The 21,774-nt window shown below is 36.0% G+C and overlaps 1 protein-coding gene across 2 annotated transcripts in view; it reads left to right on the plus strand.

Moving 5' to 3' along the window:
• Nucleotides 1-21,774, plus strand: part of LOC127626804 (uncharacterized) — a 30,432-nt gene that overhangs the window by 1,948 nt on the left and 6,710 nt on the right. The window contains exons 2-7 of one of the 2 annotated variants that reach the window (XM_052102868.1): nt 10,952-11,877; nt 14,792-14,843; nt 15,154-15,283; nt 17,531-17,682; nt 20,776-20,949; nt 21,717-21,753. In XM_052102868.1, the coding sequence (XP_051958828.1) occupies nt 10,952-11,877; nt 14,792-14,843; nt 15,154-15,283; nt 17,531-17,682; nt 20,776-20,949; nt 21,717-21,740 (1,458 nt within the window). In that variant the 3' untranslated portion in view covers nt 21,741-21,753. The remainder of the gene's footprint in view (nt 1-10,951; nt 11,878-14,791; nt 14,844-15,153; nt 15,284-17,530; nt 17,683-20,775; nt 20,950-21,716; nt 21,754-21,774) is intronic. The other variant, XM_052102859.1, reaches the window with a different exon arrangement.

Consider the following 21,774-nt stretch of genomic DNA (forward strand, 5'->3'; position numbering starts at 1 on the left):
GTGTATGCAGAGGTGCTCAACGTCTCGGCAATTATCTGGCCCCTCTAAATGCTCTCTTTGTCCTCTTTTGTATTAACTTGATTTTCGGAACTGCACTAATCAAGTTTGGAATTTGCTGCTTGCCCCTCCCAACCAGAGGAACTTTTTAATAAACTTCATATCATTTCATATAAGATAGGTTGAGATACTTGTCATGGGTTTGGTGTCAGCAGCAGTAAAGGACTGCCTAGTTATCAATATTTTGGAGAATGAATTGCTCTCATTTGTGATTTGGAAAATGCTGCATGTATGCATGTATTTGTGTACTATGCAAAGAACTTGCAACTCCGTGAATAATTCTTAATTATTTAACCTGAGCTCTCAAATACTGCTGCATCTCATCCACACAATTCTGAGATTTTCACTTAGTTTAAATGGGAACTAACAACCACTGTGCATTTCCTGCCAACAAAGCACATTTTGTTTGAATTTGGAAATAAGAATTTCACAGTAACCAATTTTAAATGATTTGTTGAGACAACCCTCAGAAATGCTGCAGAAATTGTCAAATGATTTATCTGATCTGAGTGTGAATGATTATGAAAATGAAATATTATTGTTAGGATCTCTCTTGAAAACTGTCATTGTTTATTATTGTCTATTATTATTATTATTATTATTATTATTATTAATTGTTTAACTATTATTAAAATATTATTCTCAGTCACCCTGATGAAAACTGACTAAAGGAATATTCTGAGATTAATAAAATTTAAGCACAATTAACAGCATTTTTTGCATAACGTTTATTACCACAAATATATTTTCACCTCATCCCTATTTTCTTATAAAAAAAAAAGCAAAAATCAAGGTTACAGTGAGGCACTTACAAGTGAATTGGGCCAATTTGTGGAGCATTTAAAGGCAGAAATCTGAAGCTTATCAGTTTATAAACCACTTGAATTCAATTCTTCTGTTAAAACTACTTTTTGAAACACTGAGTATTTTTAACGATTGGCCTCATTCACTTCCATTGTAAGTGCCTCACTGTTACTCAGAATTTTGCTTTTTTTAAGAAAAGATTTTAGAATTTGTAGAATTTGTATTTATTTAATTTTTTGTGTGGTAACAGTAAGCTACAAATACTGTCGATTTATCTTATTGTAATTGGAATATCCCTTTAATCTATTATGCTTTCAAATGCATTTCTCAGAAGAGTCTTACCATTTAATTTACAATTTTATAATGTTATTTTGCCTTTTTGTAGTATTCAGGACACATTTGCGTTGCATTATTAATGAAAAACCTAAACACTAATAGTTATCTTAAATAGTAAAAAAGTAGTTCACACAACTTAAGCTTATGTTTTTACTCTTCTTACTAGTTTTAATTAAGTTACCGTTACTCTCTAAATCCTAAAGTTGTCATTAATAAAATATTTAAGTGCTTCTAACTGAACTGTACTTGAAATGTCATTTTGAAATCATAGCTCAAGTATACATTGTATGCTCTTTAAACTTTGGCTTCAAGTACTACTAACTCAAAATGATCAAGTACAAAATCGCAGCTGTGTGGAATACTCAAAAGCCCTTGCGCTTCAATAAATGATGTATGTTTGGTCAAAACAAGGGAACTTGTGTAGAAAAGTAATGATTGTTATTTAAAAATGTACTGTATATAGCTTTCATTCTTATGACTGTTTTGTTGTTGTTGTCGTTGTTTTGTTGTAGCTGGTTAATAGTTCTGATTTGTGTGAAGTCACCATGAGGGTGATTAGTGTTTCCTCGAACTTGGTGAACTTGAAGCCTGTTCAATTTAAGCCATTCTACTTTACTCAATTGTACTTTATGAAAGTGTAGATTTATGTGCACTAGGAAGTACTAATATCCAATGTGCCATTTGTTTATATGTATATATATTATTGTGTAATTGTCTTATTGTGTATTCTATATATACTTTTTCTATTAAATTTGTATTTATTAATTTTTATTCAATGTCGAATTATTTTGTATTATCATCTATGTCTTGTTGCTGTTTTGTATTTTTGTGCACTGGAAGCTCCTGTCACCAAGACAAATTCCTTGTATGTGTAAGCATACCTGGCAATAGAGCTCATTTTTAGCTAACCAAGAGTCCAGTCACAATTTTCCTTATAATGCATAAAATGTGCTTTTAAATTTTTTATATTTATATAAAAACAATTATACTTTAATCACAGATGAGTTAAATCTACTTGTAACTAGTTAGTTACTTTTAAAACGTTTTACTTAAAAATTAAGTTCAGTATAATTAAGTAAGTATGCTTACCGGCATGCAAACCGATTGCCCTAAAAAAATCTAAGTAAGGTCTGCTACCATAATTAGATTTTACAGTGCTAGACAGAGATAAGAAACAACAAAAAGCAGTGTTTATGAAATGGTGGGCATCTTAAATTATATTATATACGGTTAATTAAACTTAGTGGCATATGGAGTATTTCAGCATATTGTACTTGTGTATAGCTGATTTATAAAAAGGTTTCCTGTCTTAAGAGAACTACTTGTTCACTTAGCCTATACTGCTTACCCAGCTTTCCATTACTTTTGAGGAGGTGACTTAAAGCAAAATCATATTAATCCATCAATATTCAGTTATTACTTGTCTCAATAAATCTTTATGGGTTTGAAGAAAGGCGGTTTCTTTGGGCTGTGTCAGTTATTGCACAACAGCTAGCATTGGTCTCTTCATCAAATTTCAAAGTTGAAATATTGGTGTGTTTGTCATCTTCCTGTCCTGCTAGCTCACTGCAGTTGAAGATTATGACTGATGAAACTGGTTGTAACATCATCGTGGGCTCTCTGGGCTCAATAATGCTTGGAACAGTCTCACTTTACACAACTAATACTCCTCTCCCAGCCCCCTTACAGGGGCCCATAGCATGTTTATGAGGGACTCACAGGGGTGTTTGTGCATTTGAGCGTGTTTGTGTGTGTGTGTGTGTGTGTGTGTGTGTGTGTGTGGTAAAGGGGCTTTAGCTTTCTGCTCGTTCAATTTTGGTAGTCATATTGTCAGCTCATATTTTCTCAGCATTTTCAGTTGTGAAAGTAATATGAAGCACAAAAAAGACCAGGAAGGGAGTCACTATAAACTTTCAGTTTATTAGGTTATTTGACTTCTCACGTTATGTATTGAGTCACATATTTCTGTTGTTTAAAGCCTCTGAGGGTAAATAATGTTTAGAAGAAAAGATGAGAATGATTTCTGTAAAAATGGAAGTAGGAAGGATTTTGAAGTACCATGTTTACTTAAAGGGGGAAAGAAGAGACAGATGTGCATAACAAATCAAATGCGGGTGGAAGTTTCAGCGTGGTGTTTTTGTCACATTGCAGCCCTTACTGTGAAATCTGTTGTTACCAGCAACAGCTGTGAGTTTATTTGGCACTGTTTTACTCACACTCATGCAATGTGTTGGCTACAGTTTGTTAGGAGGCTTGTTTTTTAAGAGCTGTTTTTTGTACCAGCAGTTTAAAGCAGGAATATATAAAGCATGAATAGATTCTGTCATTCAAATTGAATAAAACAACACAAAAGTTTGTTTGGTTTATATATAAATATATATATATATATGTATTTAAGTAAATAAATATACAAAACATAAATTAGATGGTTTATATTGGAACATACCCTAAAACATTTCTTTCTCTCTTTATTTCACTTTTGCTTTTTCTTTTTCTCTTTCTATCTTTCTCTATTTCACTCTTTCACTCTCTATATTTGCTCTATATGATTGGGTTATTTGTGAGTTTTAACTTCCTGGATGATGTCTTGAGATGTTGCCTCAATATATCCACATAATTTTCCTTCCTCATGATGCCATCTATTTTGTGACGAGCACCAGTACCTCTTGCAGCAAGGCACCCCCACATCATGATGCTGCCACCCCCAGGCTTCATGGTTGGGATGGTGTTCTTCGGCTTGCAAGCCTCACCCTTTTTCTTCCAAACATAACAATGGTTATTATTGCCAAACAGTAAAATTTTTATTTCATCAGACCAGAGGACATTTCTCCAAAAAGTAAAATCTTTGTCCCCATGTGCACTTGCAAACTGTAGTCTGTTTTTTTATGGTGGTTTTGGAGCAGTGGCTTCTTCCTTGCTGATCAGCCTTTCAGGTTATGTAGATATAGGATTTGTTTTACTGTGGATATAGATACTTGTCTACCTGTTTCCTCCAGCATCTTCACAATGCCCTTTGCTGTTGTTCTGGGATTGATTTGAACTTTTCGCACCAAATTACATTCATCTCTATGAGACCGAATGTGTCTCCTTCCTGAGCGGTATGATGCTGCTTACTATTGTTTGTACAGTGGTAACATCAGGCATTTGGAAATTGCTCCCAAGGATGAACCAGACTTATGGAGGTCCACAATAATTTTTCTGAGGTCTTGGCTGATATCTTTAGATTTTCTCATGATGTCAAGCAAAGAGGCACTGAGTTTGAATGTAGGCCTTAAAATACATCCACATGTACACCTCCAATTGACTCCAGTTAGCCAATTAGCCTATCAGTAGCCAATTGCCTAAAGGCTTGACAACATTTTCTGGAATTTTCCAAGCTGCTTAAAGGCACAGTTAACTTGGTATATTTAAACTTTTGACCCAATGGAATCGTGATATAGTCAATTAAAAGTGAAACAATCTATCTATAAAAATTTTTTAGAAAAATGTAAACTATCTATTTATATAATTAAATCACTGCATTTGCGCTTTAATCTCAACTCAACGTGTATAGCATTTAAAACAACAGAGTTGACCAAAGTGCTTCACGGTAGTACAATTTAAAACATAACATTTCAAAATTACCACTTACACAAACACCAGTAGTCTAAAATACAAACACTCCAAAACTGTGTCCTACATTTCATTTGTCAGACTCAAAGGGCAGTGTAAAGAGATGATACTTCATACGTGATTTAAAAGTCTTCAATGATCACACTGGCCCACAAACTGATTATCCAGAAAAGCAAAGATTCTGGCAAAAAAACTCATGTCATAATAAAAGCACGATTCAAAATTATTTACAACAAACTATATTACAACTAGTAAAATGTAATTTTCTCTGTAATAATAATAATAATAATAATAATAATAATAATGTATTTATCACAAGCAAGACATGACAATGCAGTGACATGTTAAAAAGTAATATAAAATAATACTTTTTAAGAATTAAATGATTAGGCAACATTTTGATTATTAAATTAAATTAAACTTTAAAACATATTAAAATAATTATTAAATTATAAAAAAATAACTAAACTAGTGTTTTCAATAGCACATTATCACATTAGCATATTTTTGCTGTGGCACCAAAATTGGTATTGATAACCGTGAAATTTCACTGGTATCTACATTTTGGTAGGTGACAACACTACAGTCTAAACTATAGTTTTATGTGTTTTTATGTGGTATCATTTGTCAAGCTTATATTTTAAGCATTATAAACTCAAATATATCAAGGTGAGATTCTTTTTTTTTTTTTTCACACCTGAATTATGTTGTGCTATATGAACTAGTATTGATATAGTGCGGTAAATTGTGCAAGGACATCCCTAGACGTATATTACGTGGTCACAAACTGTAGGCTTGTTTGAGCTTAGTTTTAGACTGATACAATTTGACCATTATTTCAAAGCAACACAAGTGAAGCCCTTTTAACTTCAGCTAGTAACTCCTAATTTTCATATAAAAGCAATTTGAGTTCTGGCTATTAGTAATCAACATTTAGTTGGCAGTGAAAACATGTTATGATACCCAATGACTTGTCAAAATATTCCATGTGGAGAAGTGTATATCAAATCTCTTTTGATATACCACGTGGGGCACAAAAAACAGAGGAACCTTATGTAAATGTCTTCTACTTATTAAGCCTGTTTCATTAAAATGCTATCTATCCAAACGCCAAAACCTTCCAATGTCCCCTATGAGAGAAAAAACAGCTTTACTAATTACGCCATGCCAGTGCAGGACTATGATGTAACAACGCTGGGATGTTTGGCATTATAAGAATGTCCAATTTCCTTGTCCACACTGTGGTACTTTGTACACCATTCATGTGAAGTCTACCATGCATGGTACCAGCAGATAGTCCAGTATTATGGTGGAGCCACAGTAATGAGCCAATTCCTTTCGTTCAGAGAGGGAGGTACCTAAAAAATCTCTGCGCAAATCACTGCCAAACTTTTCTTTTTTGTTGTCTTTTGGAATTAAAAGCGATTGTGTTGGACTTATTGAACCAAATGGTTTTCCAAAGCACAGATCTTTGTAGATGGGTAGTTGAGCTGAATCACAAATGGGTTCAGCACACTATAAATGGAGAGAACATAAACATCCTTACTTAGCCAATAGCATTTTCTAAACAACACTCTTGTAACATATTTCTGATGTCATATTCAACTATTTCTGAGGATTGCAATAATTTTACCCAAGACTAAACGTATAAAATTACTGAAAGTTTTAGTATTTACACTCGCTACCACCCCTAGACCCTGAATCCAGGGCGTGCTGAGTGACTCCAGCCAGGTCTCTTAAGCAACCAAATTGGCCTGGTTGCTAGAGAGGGTCACATGGGGTAACCTCCTCGTGGTCGCAATTAGTGGTTTTCGCTCTCAATGGAGCACGTGGTGAGATGTGCGTGGATCGCGGAGAATAGCATGAGCCTCCACATGTGTAGTCTCTGCGGTGTCATGCACAACGAGTCACATGATAAGATGTGTGGATTGACAGATAGACTTGTCCTTCGCCACCTGGATTGAGGTGAGTAAACGCGCCACCACGAGGACCTACTAAGTAGTTGGAATTGGGCATTCCATATTGGGAAAAAAAGGGGATAAAAAGCAAATAAACAAATGACTGAATAGTCTGCTATCATTTATTGATTACTTAATTATTTTTATTTTGTTTTAATTTTAAATTGTAACTTTGTTTTCTGTGGAACACAAAAGAAAGTTACATTTTTTTGTTTGCTTGTTTGTTTTTGTTTTCCAGAATGTAAGTTACCCATACTTATCATGCTCTTTGGTCCAAGTCTTCTGTAGCCATGCAATACTTTGTGTTAGGAACAGACCTAAATGTAAGTCTTTATTCACTGATAATCATCCCTTCTGCCATAACGCTTAAATCTCACACTCATTTAAACTGTCAGAACTTACCGCTCAACAAGCATTTTGACAATTTCTACGTCATTGATGTCAGTTGCCATTGGCTGTCGTGTGTCTTGTGACCAATTGCGACAAGTGTGCATTGCTCAATTTTCCTTTAGTGTTACCATGAAATCTGTTTAATTTACATCCCCCATGCATACATGCATTGAGTGGCATTTGACCGACCATGCAATTACTAGTGTTATAGCAAATGAGCATGAGGTAAATCCTGGACAACCTGAGACTTTGGGCAACTGATCTCTGTTAGCTGCGTTTGATAAACAAACTGAGTGGGGAAAAAACATGGGGCGAGACTAAAGAGTTGAAGCGTAACAGAGAAGAATTTTTTTTTTGGGCCATGTTGATCTGATGTATTTTTTTACATGTTTAATTTTTTTCATTATTGGGGCTTTTGCACTGATTTTGCCCTAAAAACTGATATGTTTTTGAAGTTGTTTTTTTTGGGTATCAGCAGACCAACAATGTTGCTAAAATAAACGGTCTATGGAATGTTACAGGTGGGCAATACAATCAAAGCAGAAAACTTTTCCTCATGCAGACTTTTTTTTTTTTTGCAGATATTTTTGTGGCAAATTTCTTTGAGAAACCAACATTAAACAGCATCTGCAACCCAATTTACTTCTATAAAATGAGAAACAAAAATGTTTGGGACAAAATTAGGAAGTCATTGGATCGTGAATTTTTATTTATTTTTTTTATTTTTTTACCAGAAGTTGGGTAGTTGCAAGTTTGCAGTCAATTGTGGAGAGGTTAAAATTTGTTGTAGAAGTCAGGCCATATTTATTTGAGACTCTGCCTCCTGGGAAACAAGATGGTGACAGGGACATAAAGGCTGAACTTCAAATTACCCCTTCTCAGCTAATCCCAATGCTAAAGTTTCTTCTTTAAATACATTTTTATTTGCTATTGCTGCTGTAACCTTTATTACTTAATTATTGCTTTATCTATTGTCAAGATGTTAGAGAGACTCCATTCCACTCCGAAGTCTTTTTAGCAAGTCAGTCCACTTGGCGGCCATCTTTGGAACCCTCGGTTTGGCTGGGCAGCTATTTTTCTATGTAAACAAGCGGCATACAAGTTCAGCTCCGATATACTTGAATGGAAAAAGACAGAAATCTCCAAAACAGTTTGTCAAGATTATGATCAAAAAACATATTTCAAATCAGCAGTAAAATCTGACAACACTGTAATCATAAATTGTGCTGCTTTTAGCTCTGATTACGAAAAACAAAAAATTCCCGGCTTGTCTAGATTTTGCACATGCACGTTCTGGAGTTGATTGACATGTGGCTCTTTTTACCTGTAAGGCGGATCTTCCTTTTCTACACCCATTGACCTTTGGCTGTTCAAATTTTGCCTGTTCATTTTAATAGTCAATAATAACTGCTAAATAGTCTCTGATTACGTACAACAGTAACTTAAAAACAATGCCTAAATGGCTATTTCGCTATTGGCTATAGTTGCCAGTAAGAAAGGAATGTTTTTTTCAAGGGTTGAGCAAGTTATTAAACTTCAATAAAAGATTACGAAGACAAGCATGGTTTTTGTTTTTTTCCTTTTCACCCTTATTTTGGAATGTTTAATGTGGAATTGTGCACAATATAATCTAATCTAATCTAATCTAAATGGATTAGATTAGATTACTTTATTAATATGGTTTGAAAGTAAATAATGGCATTTCGTTTTGTTCGTGGCAAAAAGTAATTGTTTTGCTTCAGAACACTTGGAATACAGTGCATGAGTGGTATCGATTACTTATACTGTGCTTTTTTTTCTCTCCTGAACTTGACACTATTCAACCTAAGCCACTATTCACTTACATTACATTAATAAGTCCTGTGAAGACTTTTTAAAATTGCATTTTCCACGGAAGAAAAAGTCATACTGTTTTATAGCGACATTAGACAGAATTTCCATTTTCTTTGGATCAACTATTCGTTTAAGAGAGCAAATTGGGTCAATTCTTAAATTAAGTTGGCTTTAATTTCACTTGCTCTGTATCATAATGCCATCACTTGGGGCTAGGGTTGTTACCTGTCTGGCATTGTCGAGGTCTTGCAGGTCTTTTGTTCCTTCCCACAGTCCAGAACCAGTGCCAACAGGAGGCCAAATAAACAAACAAGCCCCTGCCAAGGTCTGGTTCGATGTGGTCCGCTCCTGATTGCCATCTGCCACCAATTATATCGAGGTCCCCATATCCTGCACACCTGCGAGATATTATGAATGGCATGTCTGAAGAAATATCTCCCTGGGGTTAGCAAAGCAGCCAGCATATCCAGCTTTGATACCTAATGAACAAGGAAAGGTTGAATAGTTCAGGTTTGGAAGAGGCAGACGAAGCTAATTTTCTCAACAGAATATTTAGTTTTGTTGCTAAATGGATTTCCTTTCCAGCTGTGTGGTGTTACTGAGCTGAAATTGGGTCAATGCTTTTTCTATACTCAGTTTTCTAGCATCTAGCAACTTACCGTCAGACTAGTAACATTTGCCAAAATTGTTTACCTATGTTTATGTGGCATCCAATGAACTGGAACAGCATGAAGGACTTTCCTCTAGGTTTGTTGGACTCCTGCCATCCTCTTGAACATTCAATGGTAGAACTACAACAGGCTAATAAGATGTTTTAAAACCGTATAAACCCTGTAGTGCAGGTACTGGGAAGAATTACATTTTCCTTGAACAATCTGCTGTGTTCCTACTGATTATGAGTGTTTTATAATTTGTGTACATGCTGAACATGTTCATCATATTAAACTTAAGGGTTGTCTAAATTTCAACCTGGTTTTATAGTACCACTTTACTAATATACCTAACTTGTTGAACAAAAATAGTGTAAGTGGTTGGTTGTATGTCTGTTTTCTGGTGAAATAAAAACCAGAGGCACTAAAAGTGGCATGTTTTTTTTAAACGGCAGATCAGATCAGTTCATAAACACTTTCATCCTGTTCTTAACACAGTGCTATCTTATGATGTCAAAATGTTTTACTATAGTGCATGACTTATAAGGCGATACAATTTAACACTTGCATTATATAACCAACTACATTTACAGTCTTATTCAATTGCATTAAAGTTTCACTGTAGCTCAACCAATAGAGCATTGCACTTGACCATGAAGAACATGGGTACGAATTCAGAATACCGTCGTAGTTGACACGTAAGCCAAAAGTGCCATAGAATCACTACAAAATGCTGTGGTTGCTTCAACAACTTGCGTTTTTGTCTCACATTTTTTTTTTGTTATCTCTCATTCGCCTTTTTGAATATCGATTAGGTTTAGGATAGGGAGGTATGTATTGTAGTTTTAAAGCACCTCTCTTAAAAACATCTTTTATTTGGGAGAACATTTAAAAATCTTTTAGTGCCTCACAGTGGACATTTCACCGGGGAAATGCCGCGATACATGTAATGAACCACATAATATAATTTTCCAAAACTTTCACCACAGTCTTGGAATTTCATGCGATCAGGCTGGTAAATTTCCATTTTGGGAAGTTTTTATACCTTTCCTTCGCTCCCATGCAAAGCTAAATTATTTCATGGCTTCAACGCATCTCACAACGCAAATGTCCTTTTGACTTTGATCTATTGTAAGTCATATATTGTTACATTTTGTTTTGATTTTCACTCCAACATGGCCCATCATTCAAATAGTCTGGTAATGACTGGCTGCGCTAGCTTGAAACTTTGTGCCATATAGTTCAATGTGTTGGGGGCATTTTTTTCCATGTTAAAATACATTCTGTAATTCTTTTATCTTTGATCTTTAGGTATACTTTGACTGTGGAGCGAAGGTGGATGTTGTGGATGTACAGGGCCTCATTCTGTCACCCGGCTTCCCGTATAACTACTCATCTGGCACTCACTGTGTTTGGCAGTTTTTTGTGCCCGCCGGCCACCAGCTGACCATGGAGATGTTTGATTTCGATGTCTTTGAGAGTCACAACAGTCCTACCACATCAGCAGACATTGTGGAAGAGGTACTGAATGATGAAGGTACACCGCTATCAAAAGGCCTTGCTATTAGTCAGAGCATGGGGAGTCCAATCAAAGAACCCCACTCTGCCGAGGAAGTCAAGCAAGTGTTTGTCCCGGAGCAGTCCACAAAAATAGAGAAAACTAAAGTTTCCAATTATGCCAAAATGCTCTCAGTTTCCCTATCTGCAGTACCCTTAGATTCACAACCTTCTCTCTCATTATCTGGAGCTCAGGCAGTGGACGATAAGGTCAGGAATTCTGCATCACCACAGGCATCCAGAGCAGGTAGTGACCCTACAGATGAAATGGGTCACTTTGTCTCTGCAAGCCCAAGTACAGTCACAGAAATGGATGAAACTATGAGCCCTGATACCCAACAACCTTTAATTGATGCTTGTCCCTATGATGTCCTCTATATATCTGACCTCATCACCTTCTCCTCCCGATTCTGTGGCTCTAGACGCCCTTCTAGCAGCCAGTTGGTGTTTGGGTCAGACAATGAGATGATGGAGGTCATCATGGAGTTTATAACCACAACCCACTTGGGTCGTGGTTTCGCTCTGCTCTTCCATTACCAGAATAAAACACATGTGGCCACAATTGGACACCAGAGATCGGTGTTGACCTCAGATGGCAGCACTGGTGCGTTGCTCTGTGCAGTAAGTGGAGCTGTCGTGTTTTCTCTGGCCCTTGCTGGCACACTCTGTGTGATTTTCAGGTAAGACTAGAAGGTTCTTCTACAGGTGAATGTTTTTTGGCAGGTGCCCTAAAAACCCAGCTAAAACATCCTATCAAATCCTAGGTTCCAACATCTAGTGGAAAGCCTTCCCAGAAGAGTGGTTCTATTATAGCAGCAATGGGATGGATTTATGCTTTTTGATTTTTAAATTAAGTTCAACAATGGATGTGGTGTTTTGGTGTCCACATACTTTTGTTCATGTACTGTAGTGTAGTAGATATTATAGTATTCTACATTTCTAAGGCCCTATTTAGTTTTTTCAAAATTCCGTTTTATATTTTCCTCAAAAAATGTTTGTCATATCATTCATAGGATTTACATTTTAATCAAATTAAAAACAAAACAGTTACTTTTAAACACATTATTACATAATTAAGGCACTTCACATCTATATGGTCTAATGAGTTTATTAAACCGCAAATGGCTGTGTTTTTATTGTATAACTGTATAGTCTGCATGCGCTGTGCACTTCAAGGTTAATGCACTCTCTGCTGTATGTCATCTATTACATGATTATGATGTTTATGAAGTGTTTTCAGTGTATGAGCGGCCGACTTCACACATTTCCTTGGTAGTATGCAGCACATTCAGACTGTATGTTTATTTAATTAAATCTCAGCCTTTTGTGGTTTAATAATCACAATATGAAATATATCACAATTTTAATTTCAAGCATTAATACAGTCATTTTTGTCCCAGATGTCAAATTGAATTACAGTATGATTATTATTAATTTGACATTTATGTAGCACTTTTCTAACACTATACTCATAGCACTATACATAGGGAACAGGGGACTCTCCTCAACCAACAGTGTGCAGCATCCACCTAGATGATCTGACGGCAGCCATAGTGCACCAGTATGCTCACCACACACCAGCTATTGGTGGAGAGGAAGGAGTAGAGTGACAGAGCCAATTCATTGTTGGGTTTTATTAAAAGGCCATGATTGGTAAGGGCCAATGGGGAAAATGTTTACAGTGTACTGTTCCATCAGTATATTGAGGCTTTAGGACCCACAAAGACTGTAGGGAAAGCACCCCCTGCTGGCCTCACTAACACCTCATCCAGCTGCAGCCTTAAGCCCCTTTCACACAGATCCCAGTATAAACCTGGGAAAAGTCGTTCCAGCAAAAATTGTTCTGGTACTGCAAAATGTGTTCATTCACACTGCAAGGGCTTTCCCGTAATCTAAGCTCGCAATCACACACATCCTGGGACAATCATAATAACCAAAGTGACATCACGATGTGACATCTAGTGTACAGCATCTTAATAACTGATAACCACATCTTTTCTTTCGAGAAGCCCACTCATTCATTCTTTTGTAAACAAATAAATTGCGGACGGTAAAACTAAACTGACGGTTAATTTAATCTCCCTGTTCCCTGTATAAGATTGGCATGATAGCCAATTTTATTGATTTTATTGCGGCAGTTAGGTTTTAGTTTTCCCCTGGAGGTCTCTCATCCAGGTACTGACCAGGCTCAACTCTGCTTAGCTTTAGTGGGCAATCGGTCTAGAGCTACAGGGCGATGTAGCTGCTCAACATGGTCATTCCGTGTTTTTTATGACTGGATTCTGCGACTCAGTCTACGTATTCCAAATCACAGAAATCATAGGGCCCTAAATTTCCAACCTGAACTCTTAGAATCACGTTACTAGCTACATTTGCGCTAAATTATGTTTACCTGGCTTGTTTGTTATCTGGTGAAATGAACACTAGAGGTGCTACAACAATGACTTTTATTCCCTTTCACACAAATCATGAGTAAAAGGGCAGAGTAGCAGTTAATGAACACATATGACATCAAAACAATTTTACTCTAGTGCATGGCTTCTAAGGCAATACATTTTAAGGCTTGCATTGCATAGCCAACTACATTTATAAGCTTGTTTGCATGCAATTGGTTTGTGCAATAGCTCAACTGATAGAGTGTTGCACTTTTAATGCAAAGGGCTGAGGTATGAGGCCTCCGAAAGAGTCATAAAAGCACCAAAAAAAATTATGTTACTTCAGCAATTGCAGTTTTCATACCACATTTGCTTTTTATGACACCATCGGTTAGGTTTAGGTTGAATGTTTAGGGTAGGGAGGTAGATTTGTTGATTTAAATCTACATTACAGTAACTTAAAATCCTCATCTGTTTGGGAGAAAATTGTACTTTTATTTTATATATGTGAAAGTCTTGGTTAAGTTGGTGTTGACACAGCTGAATGTATTTTTTCCCTATTGTTGTCTACTTAAACCAAGTTTTTCTTCTCCATTTACAGTAAACACTTTGATGTTAAAACGCATTCATACCTGAGCATGTTCATGTTGCCGCACCTGGCATTAATCTGAATGCACAGAATTGAAGTGCAGCTACACAATACAGAGGAAGAAATATAAGAAGCGGGGTGAAAGGGAAGAACAGAGAAAAGGAGAGACCTGTTGTCCACAAAGTTGTTTCAATTGTTTAAACACAAGCATGACGTATCAAAATATCCATCTTGTAAGATTCATTCTTTGTTGATCCATTTGGAATGAGTGTGTGGCTTTTGACACTCCCTGCACTGAATGCTGTTTGTTGTGATGGCCAAAGTTACTGAGAGGTTTTTCTGTAAGGATCATCTTTAAGGATGCTAGTGATCTATTGTCCTTCACCAACAGAATGTATTTTGATGTTTTTATGTGGCACATATTTTACAAAGCAACTCAACTCACTCCTACAAAATTCAAGTTCTATGAATACACCAGACATGAGTTTGGATATGTGTCAGATTTAATATCAGATATTGGAATGTTGTTGAGCTGAGAGTAAACAGTTATTTAATGGAACACTTGATGAACCTATAAAAATAAATACATCCAAACAAACTGATGTTAGTTGTGCTCTATTGTTTTCACAGACCTAAACTTTGTGCAAAAGGAGTCAATGCTTCCTCATCCATCTGCTCAGAGGTAAACCATCAAAAAATTAGATAGGAGTATCTCACCTTTATGAGTTTATACTGTAGCCCAAACCTTTTTTTGTCTTACATACTCACAAAGCCCCCATCAATAAGGCTCACGTACCCCTTAATTATTATGTTTCCTTTTCTTAACAAGTAACTGAAAAAAAATCAGATGAAAACTTGTTTTGAATCATTTTAAAGTTGTAATTTATTTTTAATAGGTTTAACAAAGCAAAACTGAAAACTCTCCATATATGCCTGGTTGAAATTCACTGCTGTAGCTCATGTAGAATTCATGCTCAGGTTTTGTGTTGTAGGTTCCAGAAGGAGTGATGAATTCAGCACCAGATGTTTGTGAACTACAGATGGTTTCTTCTAATCACTTGGAGCATAGTACATTGAACGACAACAACAACCATTCCCTCCACCGCAGTCTGTCCCACACAGGTGCTCAATATCTCTTTATCCCTCTCTAACTCTCGGTCTCATTCTTTTTCTCTATCATATCACTTCCTCAATCCCTGAACACAACCCTGCATATCTCTCTCTCTCTCTCTCTCTCTCTCTCTCTCTCTCTCTCTCCCTCTCCCTCTCCCTCTCCTTCACTCTCAGATTTATTGTTCTCTCCATTGACATAGTCCTAGTCAATAGGGACATTGGGTTCCTCTTCGTAAATATGTTGATGAGTTCATTTGTCCCCTGTCTGAACCTATACATTCAGATTCATTAGTCTGTTCTAGGAACAAATAAAAGACTAAATTAATTCAAGAACAAAGCTACAAGATTACAAGAGCTCCATTATGATGAAGCTTGTGTAAAATGTAATTGCCCCATACATTCAAGCAACATGGAAATAATTTTAAAATGTAATAATCATTGCCAGTTAAAATCTTTTTGATGAATCTGGTTTGAATATAGGTTCACAGTTTGATGCAAAAAAATAAAAAATAAAAATCAACACTGAAGCATTATGATGACATTTGTTTCAAATGTTTCTGTTGAAACAGACAAACTGTAACTCCCCTTTGAAAATAATGGTTTGTCTGACATCATAAATGTCTTTTTAATCTTCAAAAATCAGTGATCAGTGATCAGTTTTATACTGCGATTGACTGCGATTAAGGTGATGAAATGCAACGATATTTGCTTAAGGCTGTTATCAGCCATAATTGCATTGACCTTCAACCCAAATTCAACTCCTCAATTGTAGATACAGTATGATTGATTTATTAAAGCACTTTGAAACTGATTGATACACCCAGAATTCACTCGGTTTTCATTTCAAAATCGTTCTTTTTTTTTTTTTTTTTATGTATGTATTTGAAAATTTTGAATTTGTCCTTGTCCCTCACTTTCTTCTTAACCCCTTATTTTTGTGACATTTCCCCCATTTTAAAATAATGGTTTGTGTGACATGATAAAAGTCTTTTTGACCAAATTGGCCTTGTGAAACATTTCATCTTTGTTATGGGTAAACAAAACTTTGATCAGTTTTACATATTGTTTTTACTGACATAAAGTGCATATTGGCTGTGAATAATGTGTGATGATATTTGCTAGTTAAGTCCATTAGCCATTTTTGCGTTGACATTCAACCCTGAAGTTTTAGTTATAATTTGGTGGTTAATGCCTGATTTATTTCAAGGAACCCCAAAGTGGTACTACCAGATTTTTCTCTATCATTTCAAATTATATTAATTTTACACTTACTGTGACATGATTTAATGTATCACTAGGTTTAGGCTTGGGGTTAGTTATGACAAATACCTATTGGTGCTTTGCAAGGCTGTAACCACATATTTTTGATTGGGTGTAATATTTAAAAAATTGCCGATTGAAAATCCACACTCACTTAGCACTTTATTAGGAACACTATGGTCCTAATAAAGTGCCCGACGTGGTCTTCTACTGTTGTAGCCCATCCACCTCAAGGTTCAACTTGCATTCTGAGATGCTATTCTGCTCACTACAATTGTAGAGCGTGGATATCTGGGTTATCATAGCCTTTCTGTCAGCTCGAACCATTCTGGCCATTCTCCGTTGACCTCTGTCATAAATTAGTTTCCATCTGCAGAACTGCTGCTTACTGGATGTTTTTGTTGAGTAAACTCCGGAGACTGATGTGCATGAAAAACCCAGGAGATCCGCAGTTACAGAAATACTCAAACCAGCCCGTCTGGCATCAACAATCATGCTACGGTCAAAGTTACTGAGATCAAATTATTTTCTCCATTCTGATGGTTGTTGTGAACATTAACTGAAGCTCCTGACCCTTTTCTGCATTGCACTGCTGCCACATGATTGGCTGATATAGCATGATTGGCTAAAATATGATTTTTTTACCAGTAAATTAAGATATATTTTATCTTTTCAAATGAAATGAGACAAAAAGAAATCCTTGAATTCAGCCACATATGTTATATCTCTTTATTATAGTGACTAGCCTTTTATATTTGATGAATTCCCATTATGATAAAGTGTAAAATCCCTCTTTTTGTCTTAACTCAATCATAATGGCTACAGAATTGAATGTTCTCGTTTAACATGCAATTAATCACCAGGTCACTAAGCTGAAGTTTTTGTGTGACACCATCACAAATGCGAACTTCAATGTTATTCAGCTTTTACATCTGCTGAAACTGTTGCATTTACAGTCATTTCTTTAATATGATGACATCCTATGTCATTCTGAAGGGTCATCAATCAATGGAGCATGCGATGTATCAGAGAAAGCTGCTCTAGAGATGTTCTCCAGTGGCCTGACAGAAGTAGAGCTGGGCACAGATGAAGTTTTTGTGATAGCTTCTACACCCACTTCAGTTAATCTGCCCTTCTCTCCACACACTGTGAGTAGACAGTAAATGTAGGTGTTTTTAGAACATTGATTTTGTGTTTTTAAGATAACCTTTCGTGACATGAATTAATGATAGGTCTCAGTATTTTCAAGATTAACAATATCCCCTATAAATAGTTTCTGATATTTGTGTTTAATATACAACTTTGATGTATACAGTGATCCCAAAAGTATTTGGAATTTTTAAACCTCATTTAAAATGAATGAACTGCGTTATTTCATTAGATAAAAAAAATCAAACCAATTGACATTTATTTTAAAGAAAGGCAGCACAAGAACACTTTTTAAGCAAAAAATGCCCCAAAAATTTGTTGGGTTTTAAATGATAATGGTAACGCGTTACAATAAGGTTGTATTCGTTAAAGGGCACCTATTATGCCACTTTTCACAAGATGTGATTTAAATCTTTGGTGTCCCCAGAGTGTGCCTGTGAAATTTCAGCTCAAAATACCCTACAGATCATTAATTATAGCATGTTGAAAATGCCAATTTTGGGTGAGTAAAAACAAGCTGTTTTTATGTGTATGTCTTTAAATGCAAATGAGCTGGTGCTCCCCGTCCCATATCCAGAATAGGGCGGAGTTTTGACATCTCTCCCTCGGATTACTAGACATTATAAGCAGTATGAAAATAGAGGTGTTCAGCCCTATATGTTTGAACCGGAGTCAGACACTGATGAGGGAGAGACTCCATCAGAAGTAACAACTTTGAGAATGAACCAGGAAGTTTCCAAATGGTTATTTGATAAATGTATTTATTTGTTGTAGAGTTTTGCAACGATGGACGAGCAACATACACAAATACTGTTACAACGTTTTCTATGCGCTATAACGAAACGACACACAAACAAACATGTCCGTAGGCAGTGTCCGTCAACAGTCGTGGGCAGGGCCTGTACAAAGTGACATCACTTTGTACAGAATCTGCCAACGGCTTGTTCTGAGACAGTGCTTGTGATTAATGGGGATTTTAAAAAAAAAGGACTGGGTGGATTTTTATCATTATAGGGTGGTTGTGTGCACACACACACTGCCAACACACATTTATGTTCAAACACCATGTAAAAGTGAATTTTGCATAATAGGTCCCCTTTAACATTAGTTAAGATGAACAAACAATGAACAATACTTTACAGTTTTACGGTATTTTTGAGAATCTTGCATTGTCTAGTATTTTATTTTGTATTTGTTTGTTTTCTGCCACTTTTGTGGCCACTGTATTACTCTGATCTAATTTTATGTTTTTAAAAAATGTACCATTTATTTATCACTTTATACTTTAAAGGTTTTGTAATCTCTGTTTATTTTTGCTCAGTAGTTTCAAGCATTCTTCATTAAACTGAATTGTTCCCAGCATGAATAGCAGTGTAGTACGCTGATGGAGGTCAAGCTTCGTGGTGTGTAAAGCGGCTCTTCACTAGAGGCTGCAGGGACGCAGAGACTCTGGCAGCCAGAGGGGGAGCTGGCCCACTAATAACTCTGACTAATGAATGCTTTCTGCCCGTAGCCAATTTCCCAGCTCCAGCACTCTCTTTCTGTGCAAGTGTATGTGCGTGTGGTCTGTGCTGAACTGGCTCTGAAATGTGGCATGAACAATTTGCCAAGAGGCTTTAGAGGAATCAGAAACCTGCATCTCTGTTGTGTCCAACTGAGTGCCCACTAACTGTTTGGTGCTGGAGTTTCTTTATCCTTGTTAGCCTCTGGCCAAAGCCAGACAATTTGGTATTGTCTTGACTGAAATGTATAACAATGCCAGAACAATTCAAGATTAAATTCTTCATAATATTTGTCTAAAGCAGAGCTGTGAGAGATCACGAGTAAGAACTGTCAAACTCCAACCAATGAGAAAACACATTCTGATACTCACCCACACGCTTTGCATATGCCTGATTAACAGCTGACTGATACATTTAGAGGTTTTTCCTTGTTGTGACACCCGTATAGATTTCAATTTCTTCCATCGTGTCTGGGACTCTTTTCAATCCTACTAAAGCAACCCTGTAAGGAACTTTCTCTCTGAACAGCTACGCTGACTTTACAGTAGCAGGGTATTATTGAACAGAAAGTTTAAGGTCCAAGCCTCAGCCCCACATGCATTACTTAAGAAGTTAATATACACTAATGCAGGTATATATTTACTTCAAGCAATTTAATTTGTACCAAAAACTCACGGGGTGGTGTAGTGGTCTAAGCACATAACTGGTAATCTGGTAATCAGAAGGATGCTGGTTCAAGCCCCACAGCCACCACCATTGTGTCCTTGAGTAAGGCACTTAACTCCAGGTTGCTCCAGGGGGATTGTCCCTGTAATAAGTGCACTGTAAGTCGCTTTGGATAAAAGCGTCTGCAAATGCATAAATGTAAATGTAAATGGTAAATGTACCATTATGAAGCCCCAAAGTCTTTGGTTCCTGTTCCAGTGAATTCTTCAATGAGTTTACTGTGGGGACTTTGTAAGATACTTTTTTTGTATTATCAAGCTCATTAGAATAGTATCATAGTAATCCATTCAAAATAATGTCTTTTCTCACATATTTGGAAATATTTATTTCCTGTGAATGTTTATACTTGATGTAATTGGCAAACACAATTTATTTAAGATTGGTGTAATCTTTGTAGAATTATAGTGAAAAATGCAGATGCATGTGCAGAAACATGATTTATGTCCATTTAAAAAGAATGTTAGTCTTTAGGGTTGTTAATCATATATTCAGCCTAAATGTCCATACACCGTGAAACCAGAATTATGCAAGTGAACTATAAAAATGCAGAACCATTTTTATCCAAAATGACTTACAATTGAGAATAATAATGAAATAAAACCAGCAGAATCGATTTAATCTAAGAGAGAAAACAGTAGTGGTACCATACCAAATTTTATATCAATGCTAGAGCAGTGTAAATACAGACAACAGAGAAATAACTTTATTAGTTAAGTGCAACCCCCAAAGTGGTGTCTTAAATTTTTTGTGTGTGTGTGTGATTGATTGATTCAGGTGTTTAGTTGAAAGTTTATTCCACCATTGAGGGTTTTTTGTCAATTAAAAAAAAAAAAAATTATTCTCTCAATTTGTTGTCTCTCATAGCAACGTGAGCGTTTCTTGAGACACAGTGACACGGGACCCAGTCGCACTGGATCGGCCAATAGTGCACGACCACGAGCGTGGAGCGTCCGAACTTTCCAGGATCTCCTTCCTCAACTCCATAAGAAATGGTGCAGCTGGAACTCCACCAGTCCCTTTACCAAACTGGTGGACCATGTGAGTATTTATTCTCAAGACCTTTTGATCTCTATTAAAAGTTCACTAGTGAGAGATTTAAAGACAACATGAAAACAAAATTGGACTGGATTTTAGTCCATGACTATTAGGTTTGATATTTGATGTCATCGACATAAACATAAAAATGACAATTCTGTCATAATTTACTCACCTTCATGACTTTCTTTTTTATGTTTATATTCATTAATGTTAATCAATGTCCTGCTAGCTGATTTCAATACAATGGCAATTGATAGTAACTCACTTAAGAAGTCCACGTAGCTTGTGCGTCAAATTTTTGGAGCTACCTTATTTACAACCAGAGATACAGTATATAATGTAAAATCAGAAAAATAATAATAAAAAAATTTTTTTGGTGTTTATTTTTTGTTTTCAGTAGTTTCTTAGGCTGAGTCTAATAATTTATCATATATTTATCATATATATATCATAAAAAAAATAGAGGGCTAATTGTTTGGTATCATTTTTAAGAAAACTTTTATTTATTTTTTTAGACCAAAAAAAAATACTTCTCTTTGGAGTTATAAACCTTTCATTTTGTGCATGCCACTGAAACAGGGAATCTTTAAAAACACTTTTAAAGGGCTAAAAAAAAAAAAATCCCAATATGTCAGCTTCCTATTTCAACGGGAATTATTTCAACACAGGACAGAAATTTGCATTCGAAAAACCATTTCATAGTTCATAGTTCACACAATTTTAATTCTGTCATCATTTACTCACTGTCGTATGACTTTCTTCCACAGAAAGAAGAAAGTCATACAGCTTAGGAACAATTTGAGGGTGAGAAAATGACAATGTTTT

Source organism: Xyrauchen texanus, chromosome 3 (genome assembly GCF_025860055.1).
Source record: "Xyrauchen texanus isolate HMW12.3.18 chromosome 3, RBS_HiC_50CHRs, whole genome shotgun sequence".
In the NCBI taxonomy this organism is placed as follows: Eukaryota; Metazoa; Chordata; class Actinopteri; order Cypriniformes; family Catostomidae; genus Xyrauchen; species Xyrauchen texanus.